Here is an 11,498-nt window from a genome sequence, read left to right on the forward strand (position 1 = left end):
TAGAGAGAGAAGAAGAGACGTATGTGGCTTATATGAAGGCAGAAGATATAGAGAGAGAAGAAGAGACGTATGTGACTGATAATAAGGTAGAAAATAAGGGAGAAGAAGAGACATATGTGACTGATATGAAGGCAGAAGATATAGAGGGAGAAGAAGAGACGTATGTGACTGATATGAAGGCAGAAGATACAGTGGGAGAAGAGACGTATGTGACTGATATGAAGGCAGAAAATACAGAGGGAGAAGAGACATATGTGACTGATATGAAGGCAGAAGATACAGAGGGAGTAGAGACATATGTGAGGGGTGATCAGCAGTGTAAGGAGGAGGAAATCCTTACAGATACCACAGGTGAGTAATAAGGACTTATTACAGAGAAGAGTCACATTCACATACTCCTTACACTACAACATAGTGCCGTAACTAGCTATGGGCAACTGGTGCCATCTCACAGGGCGCAGAGGCTCTGTGGACAGCACTGTATACCCCCCTGGCCCTTTGCCCTGGCTAGCAGGGTGCCTACAGCTAGGATTGTTTCTGGGGCACCTGCAGATCATCCTGTGGACGGGCACTATGGTCAGTACTACATAGGATAATATGCTGAATATTTTTGCTCACTTCCTAATAAGAACTAGTAGACATTTCTGTATATTGGAAGGATCACCATGAGGGCGTGGAGCACGTCTTTTGGGATGAAATAATTTCCGCCCACTCTACTTGTCTGCCTTATCATAATGGAAATTAGCAATTAAAAAAATATATGAATGTAAATATTCCCCAAAATGGTGACCTGTGCGCATATCCAGCTTCTCTTTCTGTACATCCCATAGATATTGCGCATCTTCCTGCAAGCCTGGAGGCAGCAGTGTCTTGTTCACGTTCCTTCAGCTATCATGGTCTAGTACAGGCCTGGCCAGCCTGTGGTCCTCCAGCTGTTGTGCAAACCACACATCCCAGCATGCCCTGCCACAGTTTTAGCATTTCATAATAGCCAAACTTTGGCAGGGTATGCTGGGACTTGTAGTTTCACAGCAGCTGGTGAGCCTCAGGTTGGCCAGACCTGGTCTAGTATGTCAGAACACATTTCATCTATAGTTTATGAAATACACTCTCCTTGTCACAATGTAAACTCCAGCGCAAGCATCGTAAATTATTAAAACAAACATGTCCGCGTCTGGATATATCCATATTGTACATGTTACAAGCTGCGTGGCATAGTAATGCCATATATAAATGCAATACAGAAAGACAATTGTCGTATATGGTTGGGGACCCGAGCAACGGGGCTGAGATGGCCACCACTGCACAACATTATGTGCTATGGCACCATCAGAGGGAAATATTGGCATTATAGGCTTTATGTTGGCTGCATATATAATGATGTACGTTGTTTGCAGCTGGATGTGGTATCTGAACACCATCTGGTGGCTGCACCGCCAAGGCTGTTACCTCCCAGTGCTGGGCACAGTATAGATAATGTGCAATGTTCAAACAGAGTATGAGAGGCTGTATTGTAATTCCTACTTACTGTATATATATGTATAGATATAAAGATATTTACATATATACCTATCATATGGATTACCCTGCAGGCTCAGGGCAGCTAAGTTCCAGACTGTAGGGGTGCACTTGTACAGCACCAAGCGCAGGGCACAGAATATCTAATAGTGTTACATGTACTGACTGGGCACTGTTATATAATACCACTTTCCCCGTAGTGTCTGTGTAACCCTTGGAGAGTGCTGTGAGCGGCCAGGTTACCCGATAAGGGAAGGTTATTGTGTCACCCAGACACAGGCGGTGACATGTTAGTGAAGCCTTTGATTAACCATTTGCCCTAGTGACGCCTTTGTCTTTTGGTCTTCCTGCATATTGGAGTATTCCTGTTCATGCCTTCCGTACTAAGGAGACCAGTCGTGTAACACGTCATGTCTAAGTCACAATAATTTAGTTTGCTTATCAAAGGAGGAATGCAGTTAAACTGTAAAGGTGCATACACACACAACGATTTTTGGACAATTATCGATAAACGATATCGTTCACTTTCTAAGTTAAAACGAACGATTATTGTTCATGCGCATTCACGTTTGTAGTTCAGTCAGACTGGCCAACTCAATGATTTTCATTAAGTTAATATGCAAAAATTGTTTGTAGTTCATAAAAATCGTTCATTACATGTAGTAAATGAACGATTTTAGTAAACGATTTTCGTTCACTTTTCCCTTGAAAAAATTAACGAAAATCGTTTACTAAAATCGTTCATTTACAAAATCGTTGTGTGTGTATGCAACTGTACTGTGAAATTTTAATTATATTTAATTTCTACTTCAGGGTCCTTAGGGTCCAAAGGGAAGTACCTTGGGGTATAGGTGGCTGGGGACCAATCCGGGCACCACGCAGTTAAATTTTTAGAGCCTCCCAGGATGCACCGGGCTCCCTTCCTATACCCCTTCAGTTTAGTCGGTGCCCTGCCGGAGTCAGGTGTTCCATGCAAAGGGGGGCTGATACAGCCCCAAAAAATCTTCAAGAGCAGTGATGTGGACAGTCCAGCGGACGTCCACATCACCACCCTGCTGGCGCTGAGACCCCAGTACTGATCTGGGGATCTCGGCGGGCCTTCGGGGTTCTCACTAGCAGGGACCCCGGAGGATTCCTGACTGTGTGCCGGATTCACGGGGGCAGCGGTAAGTAACAGCGGACGCCCGCGGTAGGTGTCCACTACTACACAGTAATTTCCTCAGGGCTGGGGGCTCCCTGGGGATGCGGTCTGTGGTGGAGCCAGGCACAGAGTCCTGCGCTGCCACCAAACCGCAGGGACAGCGGACCTGAGCAGAGCAGCAGTACCGCTCTGGGGTTAATTGCAGGCCAGGGTAGGATGCCTTCCCTGTTTCAGCCAGCTCCTCCCCCGCTGCTGAGCACGCGTTTATAGCCGGTATATTATATAGTGTTCCCTCTAGCTCCGGCGGCAGGCAGGGCGCCCAAAAAGGGGGCGTGGTTATGAAAAGGGGGCGTGTCTATAAGACGCGTCCCCTTTTCGTCATACTTGGGGGCGTGCCCGGCGCTTACGGACATGCCGGGCAGCCCCCAAGCGCTGCAGAAAGGGAGAATAGATGCCGGGCGCATGCGCCCGGCGTCTATTCTCCGGCGGTGACCGGATCACCGCATGTTTGTCCACCCGCGGGACACTGCGTCCCGCGGGTGAGAACGGCTCCCGCAGGCTGTTAGGGCAGGGCGCTTTTTGCCCTCCAGAAGGAGCGCAGGGCGCCGCGCCCCGCTAAAACAGCCTAGCGGGAACACTATTATATAGTGATCAGACAACAGTGCAGATTGCATATTACATTTACTGAGGGGTTTAATGGCAAGTACTGAATGCTGTCTGGTATCAGAATTTATTAAAGTAAACCCGATGAATGCACTTTATCTCATGTGATATGCTCTGTGGTCCTATGTATCATTGTGGACATAATTGATTCCTGTGTATAAATTACTAGGATTAGTGAATGGACAATATAGCACATAATATTAGATACCCTGAGGTTAAGGTTCAATAGAAGTGATAAAAAGCGCTGTTAGTTTATCCCCTTTGATCTGTAAAGTGTCTGCTTTAGTGAAACTGATATTAATTTTACCAACCAGACATAGTTGACACCCAGTGTATCTATTTATAGATAGTTTTGAAGTTGTTTTTGCAACAATTTCATGTAGCAAGTGCAGCAGTTTAAATCTAGTATGAGAACATATTTTCCTGTATGGAAACTAGTGTACTGGGCACTTTTTGAACCATTGAACAAGGTGATGTAACAACACTGGTGTTTGGATTATTATCTAATGAAAATACGGACACCAAATAATTAATACAAATACGGTGGAATTAATTTCCAATTTTTGGTTGGCATATAGCACTAGGAATAGATATAGTATGTGACACTACAATAGTACCAACTATAGAGAATATTGTGGAGAAATATGTTTTTTTATTGCCATTTTTATATATATTTTCGCTGATTTAATTTTAAAAGGATCTAATAAAAGTTATATTTTAATTAATTGATTGTCACTAAAAAGGTTGAATTCAATATTTGTAATTAATCCGTGTGCGCCCCGCTGTAGGAATACTGTGCTCTCTTTGCTTGTTTGTGTTATGTATCCTGTGGCTACCAGAGTAGCACCAAACTATACTCCTTTCTCCAGCTGTTCTGGTTGAGGTCAGTGTCTCCGAGCTCAAGCCCTCTGCCAGCTACTCTGTGCAGACTGGTCCACAGTGAGAGATCAGTGACAATTAGACAAAACCACCCAGGAGGCATTGGGAGGAGTCAGTAACAGGTGGTGTTGAATTAAGCCCAAAAAAATGTTACGATCACCTGGAGGACATCTGGCACTTTGGGGCTTGTCACCACCATTGACAATTTGTGTGTATCCAGCAAAGTACAGTATAGGGATTTGTTTATATTTTGCTCAAAACATTTAAGCTGCAGCCTGGTGTCAGGAGTTCTTAATTTCTGCAAGTTCCTACTATGAATGATACACCATTAACTTGTAGTTACATTGTCCTTGTCTCCCAGCTACAGAAGCTAATTTTGAAACAAAAACCTATTGCCACGCGGCTGGTACCATGTAATGTATGGGTAACATCCAGCTCTGGCCTATTTTATTTAATTTCAAAATTGTGTCATAAGTCCTGAATGCTGTCAATCAAGTTGATGTGAGGCCATTTTGGGTGTAGCTCACTAGCCTATGCTTGTTTAGGCGTTAAGATGGCCACACATCTAAAGATTATCTGTCCAACCAGCCAACTAGTTGATTGGTTGGAATGAAAATCTGGTTAGGTATGAAAGCAAATGAAAATCAGCAATTTGCTCCCAAACGCTGGAAAATGGCCAAAAACTGTTGTTTGAACAAATTGTACAGATCAAACATTTAACAAACTTGTCTGAACGTCCATTTTCATCTGTTTTCTGGCATTTAGGAGCAAATTGGTCATCATCAGTCACTCCCATATGTTACCAGATTTTCATTACAACCAATGAACTATTTGGCTGGTTGGCTGTAAGTTGGTCTAGTGTGTGGCCAGCTTTAGCCTCTGGATCTGGGAGATGGGCACATTTTAACAGCATTTTAATGGTGTTTTATGAATACACACTATAAATACTTGCAAGAACCTTGATTCTGGGCTGCAAGCTTATATGTTTTGCTTAAGTTCTTGTGCTTGGATTGCTAGATGGACCCAGGTATGTAGTGGTGGCGCCAAGGCCAACAGCAATTGTCTTTATGTTTTGTATTGGAATAAACATGTAAACCCTGTAGTAACTATAGCATAGCATAATATGTGACAGTTATAAATTGTATCATGAAACAACAGAACTTCCCGTTTTGTTGCTAATTTGGGGACCTGTCACCGTAGTCTCTATTGGAAAACTATCCTTGTTACAGGGAAATACTTTTTTCTTATATTTATTTTATTTCCAGCAGATGGATGTAACAGAAGGAAGATCTCAGAGGGACATCTAATCTTATCTACAGATGGTGACATAGAAGATCAGGACATCATCCGAGATTCTCTAGGACAAAACCCTAACACCACAATTATACATCCAGCACCTCACAGTGCACATGTGTCATCTGATCCCTCTGATTATGGGGAATGTTCTCCTGATGACTCAGATATTGGTAAACCTATTACAGCTTCTGCAGTAGATAAAATATTTTCCTGTTCTATAGATGCCCAACAGATTCCAAAAGTCATTAAAGACAAACCAAATAAGACCAGTGCAATGCCCCATACATGCTCTGAGTGTGGGAAATGTTTCATCTATAAATCGTATCTTAAAACACATCAGAGATGTCACACAGGTGAGACGCCATTTTCATGCTCTGAGTGTGGGAAATGTTTTATAAAGAAATCCTATCTTATTATACATCAGAGAAGACACACAGGTGAGAAACCATTTCCATGCTCTGAGTGCGGGAAATGTTTTACACTGAAATCAAATCTTGTTACACATCAGAAAAGTCACACAGGTGAGATGTTATTTCCATGCTCTGAGTGTGGAAAATGTTTTACAGCAAAATCACATCTTGTTATACATCAGAGAAGTCACACTGGTGAGAAGCCATTTCCATGCTCTGAGTGTGGGAAATGTTTTATAAAGAAATCACATCTTGTTATACATCAGAGATCTCACACAGATGAGAAACCATTTCCATGCTCTGAGTGTGGGAAATGTTTTACTCAGAAATCAATCCTTGTTAGACATCAGGGAAGACACACAGGTGAAAAACCATTTCCATGCTCTGAGTGTGGGAAATGTTTTACACTGAAATCAAATCTTGTTACACATCAGAAAAGTCACACAGGTGAGATGTTATTTCCATGCTCTGAGTGTGGGAAATTTTTTACAGCAAAATCACATCTTGTTATACATCAGAGATGTCACACTGGTGAGAAACCATTTCCATGCTCTGAGTGTGAGAAATGTTTTACACAGAAATCACATCTTGTTATACATCAAAGATGTCACACAGTTGAGGAACAGTTTCCATGCTCTGAGTGTGGGAAATGTTTTACAGCAAAATCAAATCTAATTACACATCAGAGAAGACACACAGGTGAGAAACCATTTCCATGCTCTGAGTGTGAGAAATGTTTTACACAGAAATCAAATCTTGTTATACATCAGAGAAGTCACACTGGTGAGAAACTGTTTCCATGCTCTGAGTGTGGGAAATGTTTCAGAAACAAAACATATCTTGTTAGACATCAAAGATGTCACACAGTTGAGGAACAGTTTCCATGCTCTGAGTGTGGGAAATGTTTTACAGCAAAATCAAATTTAATTAGACATCAGAGAAGTCACAGGTGAAAAACCAATTTAAGTCTCATTACACATCAAAGATGTCACACAGGTGAGAAACCGAGTGTGGGAAATGTTTTACACAGAAATCAAATCTTGTTACACATCAAATAATACATAAAAACATGATCTGATAGACATGAAACAATTCTTTAAATAATTCAAATGCTTCAAATCTTTTGGCTAATCTATTGTGTTTTAAGTCCCAGCAATAGCAGAATGGACAATACACAGTGCCTTCAGTAGACAAAACATTGGTACATTTTCCACACAACAATCAACCTATAATAAAAGTAAAGTATATATTACACAGTCATGGATGACAGAAGGGAACAGTAAAGGAAAGAACCAGGAGGGAAAGATGTCTTTAGTGTTGCTAACCAAAAGCAAGTAGTACGCAGTCTCCTTGAATTCTAACCAATAGAACCGTGTGGAGACAAATTCTCAATGTCAGTCCATTGTGGAGAACATCACATCTTCCATCTGATTTTAGACTTGTGTGATTTTTTGAGATGCTTGTAATTGTCATTTCCTGTGTGGAGCATAGATTATAGTAGCACACTGTGTGTTGTTTTCTCTCGCACACAGTGCAATGTATGTCCTTTCATCAAATATATTTCATTCCGCTGACCAATTGGCTCAGATGTAGTCAAGTGTTATCAGCCATACAATTTCTTACCATTCAGTCTTGGGGGGCAACTAACTGTGGAAATACATGGTGTGGAATAACTAAGTGGGTTTTCTAAACAGTTAAAAGAAACTGTATAACAAACATATGACACCATCTGTGACCAGGTAATTTCATAATCAAACTTGACATTTGTTTATGTACTGTCCTACAAAATTACCTTTTAATCCAAAATCATATATTAAAAATTGTTCTTCTTTTACTCCATGGTCTCTTCTCTAAGGTTATTACATCCGTCACTCTCCCTGTGTCTCACCCCTCTGTACAATTTGCTGCCTCATTAATCTACTCCCCTTTTACATACATGGGCTTTTTTATTATCTATATACACTGACAAACATCCGTAACCTGCTGCCATAAAAATTATTCATACAACTCTAATTATCTCACTCTCCTGATTCTATTAGCTTTCTATATCACACTATATGGGTACCCTGGTAACAATATAATAATGGTTAGAGGTATCTAAGCTACTGCATGTATATCACCCTCTCTCTTATTCCCCCCTACACCCCGCCCTTTCTATATCACACTATATGGGGAACCCTGATAACAATAAAATGGTTATAGGTATATAAGCTACTGCATGTCATATATCACCCTCTCCCTCATTCCCCCCACACCCCGCCCTTTCTATATCACACTATATGGGAACCCTGGTAAAAATATAATAATGGTTATAGGTATATAAGCTACAGCCTGTCATATATCACCCTCTCCCTCATTCCCCCCACACCATGCCTTTTCTATATCACACTATATGGGAACCATGGTAACAATATAATAATGGTTAGAGGTATCTAAGCTACTGCCTGTCATATCACCCTCTCCCTTATTCCCCCCCACACCCCGCCCTTTCTATATCACACTATATGGGAACCCTGGTAACAATATAATAATTGTTAGAGGTATCTAAGCTACTGCCTGTCATATATCACTCTCTCCCTCATTCCCCCCACACCCCGCCCTTTCTATATCACACTATATGGGAACCCTGGTAACAATATAATAATGGTTAGAGGTATCTAAGCTACTGCCTGTCATATATCACCCTCTCCCTCATCCCCCCCATACCCTGCCCTTTCTATATCACACTATATGGGAACCCTGGTAACAATATAATAATGGTTAGAGGTATCTAAGCTACTGCCTGTCATATATCACCCTCTCCCTCATTCCCCCCACACCCCTCCCTTTCTATATCACACTATATGGGGAACCCTGGTAACAATATAATAATGGTTATTATATACTAATATTAAAGCTGCAGTACAGATGGTAATAGTGGCATTACTGCTTCATCGTGAGTGTTCACTTCGGCAGCACATACACTAAAATTGGAACAAATATCACCCCTGCGAGCCCAGGGAGCAAGGATGACAACTAAATTGTTTTTTTGTGAAGGGTTCCATATTGGTTCCCACTATAGCTCTTCTGGGTGGAGTTTATATGTTCTCCCTGTGCTTGCTGAGTTCCTCCGGGTACTCCAGTTTTCTCCCACATATACTAGTAAGTTATCGGCTCACAACAAAGAATGAGCCCTTATGTGTAAGGGATGACCATGATAAACTATGCAGATGTATGTGTTTCTATATGCTCACTTCTGCAGCACATACATAACATTTGGAGTGGTTTCCAATAGCCCAGAGAGTGATAGATGACCTGGCTCTACATGCTAGGCCTCGGGATGTACAATTTTGTTATAAGCAATTAGATTCCTACAAGAGGGTTAATCCTTACCTATTAATCTTTATAGCTCCGCTTCTGTCAGCGAATCAGGGCGATAAATATATATGTATATATATATATATATATATTTATATATACGTGTGTCCTGTGGCTATCTTGTCGGTAGGTACATGTATATAAAGATATGTAAGTACATGTGTGTTCCTGGGGCACTGTGGTCCAGGTACAGTGGTAGCAGGATGTTCTAATGATGAATCACGGAGCCAGAATGAATAAAGTAATCTTGCTCAAACCTCACTCCACGCTGAGCTCGCCGATCTAGTCTGATCTTACAGCTTTGCTTGATTAGTACTTGGATGGAGACCACCTAGGAATACCAGGGGCTACGCAGTATTTTCTAAATGCATTCTATATATATTATGTATATACATATGCATAGATACACTAGACTTCTCATGTAAGATAGTCTGTAATAATAATTATCCTTTGCCCATTTTCGATGAGAAAATGTCTAACACTATATAGGTACCCTCTTCTGGGTATCTTCCAAAGTTCCATAACCTACCCATACATGCCTGGTGACTTCTATATCCACACAATATATGTAAGGTATGTACTTACATGGGGGCTCTAGGGGCCTAGGTTCAGCTCCGGTTGTTTTAGGAAGGGCATTCTGCCTCACCATTCTTAGGTCTTGGGCTGTCACATCTCGACCTTGGTCTATATCTAGTGTAGTTCTGTCTCCATCATTTTCTACTAAGAATGCGGTCTTCTAGGTAATATATAAGCAAGTTGATTTTCTTGTGCAGGAGTCTGATACTAACTCTTCCTTTCAAAGGGATTGATTTCTCATGCATATATATCTTTGTATGTATGTGTATATAATTATATATTTCCATTCTTTGTATGAATAGTTCATTATAATCAGGAACACCTATTTACAACTCTTACTGGGGTTGAAATACAGATATATCCCTTCTTTTATTGGGATAAGTAACACATGCTATAGCCGTGTACTCGTACCCTTCTCAACATACAACCATAATACTGGCTTGTCGCAGTCTGTGCTAAGATAACTTGGCAAGTTAAATCTCTTAGCGGTAGCCCCAATAAAGATTCCTACCAGAATATAGGTAATCCAGGTTCTATCCCATCCTCAGGGCCTTTTTGCTTACATTGTAGTAGTTACAGCTACTATGCCTGAGGGCCATCCGCCAAGATGCAGGCCTGGGTGGTATTACATGGTGGGTATCACGTACATCTTTGACCTTGCAGTTCATTTTTATTGTTTGATTTCAATATCCCTATCGTGACCACTTTAAAGGTCAAGGGTCAATAATGGAGGAGCCATTGATACTTCCATGTGTACCACGACCGGTACAGAGTCTTACACTATCCTGGGATTTTGCCTTTTTAGCTAATACACACTTTCCCTTTATAAGTATTTCTATAATGGTACCCTAACAGTCCGTTTTTTGGGGGTTATGTATATTCTCTATATGGATACACATCCCTCATGGTAACATTCCAGTAAAGTCAAAGAATGCTGTCCTGTTGCATGACCTACATATCTCCACTAACAATTCTCCTAGTTTCTACAGTATTTTCTGCTGCAACTGTCCAGGCTGAGGTCCGAGCTGTAGAACACTGGGTTTTAGACCACTGATGCTATGCTCTATATGACAAGACGGGTTGCTGAGAGTTTGGAACCTTGGTGTTCCCTGTTTCGGTTTGACTGCAGGGTAGACTAGTTCTCAGTGCTTCCAACCCGGGAGGCTTGGTTTGGGACGTCCCCACTGTTTTGACTTCCAGTGTCCCCTAGTGGACGAAGGAGAAAACAGGATTTTGGTACTTACCGGTAAATCCATTTCTCCGATTCCACAAAGGACACTGGACGCCCGCCCAGGGCTGCGTTCCTGCCATTTTGTTCGGTTCATTATATGGTTGTGTGACTGCATGTGTTCCCTGCAGTGGGTTCCTCTGTTCTCCTTTAGTCTTTCTTCTTCAGTACTGTGATCTCTTCGTTTGCCTGTTGCCCTCAGTCTCTTCTTGGGCTCAGTTTCTAAACTGGGGTTGATGGGACATGGAGGGATGATGGGGCATATAGAGTGGGAGAAGCCAGTCACACTTCTGTATTATTTAAAGTGCCAGACACCACTCTACCACCATCTATACCCCACTGTCTTGAGCTCCAGTGTTCCCTGTGGATTCTGAGAAATTGATTTATCGGCAAGTACCAAAATCCTGTTTTCGCTGGAACCATCGATAGT

General features: G+C 41.7%; 1 protein-coding gene across 2 annotated transcripts in view; it reads left to right on the forward strand.

Annotated features, from left to right (window-relative positions):
• Positions 1-7,741, forward strand: part of LOC148500746 (uncharacterized) — a 30,317-nt gene extending 22,576 nt beyond the window's left edge. Inside the window, exons 4-5 of one of the 2 annotated variants that reach the window (XM_088451353.1) lie at positions 1-351; positions 5,467-7,741. The exon at positions 1-351 is cut by the window's left edge and continues 82 nt beyond it. In XM_088451353.1, the coding sequence (XP_088307479.1) occupies positions 1-351; positions 5,467-6,860 (1,745 nt within the window). In that variant the 3' untranslated portion in view covers positions 6,861-7,741. The remainder of the gene's footprint in view (positions 352-5,466) is intronic. The other variant, XM_088451352.1, reaches the window with a different exon arrangement.
• The last annotated feature ends 3,757 nt before the right edge of the window (positions 7,742-11,498 follow it).

The sequence above is a fragment of the Taudactylus pleione genome, unplaced genomic scaffold (assembly GCF_031769625.1).
Source record: "Taudactylus pleione unplaced genomic scaffold, aTauple2 ptg000547l, whole genome shotgun sequence".
Classification (NCBI taxonomy): Eukaryota; Metazoa; Chordata; class Amphibia; order Anura; family Myobatrachidae; genus Taudactylus; species Taudactylus pleione.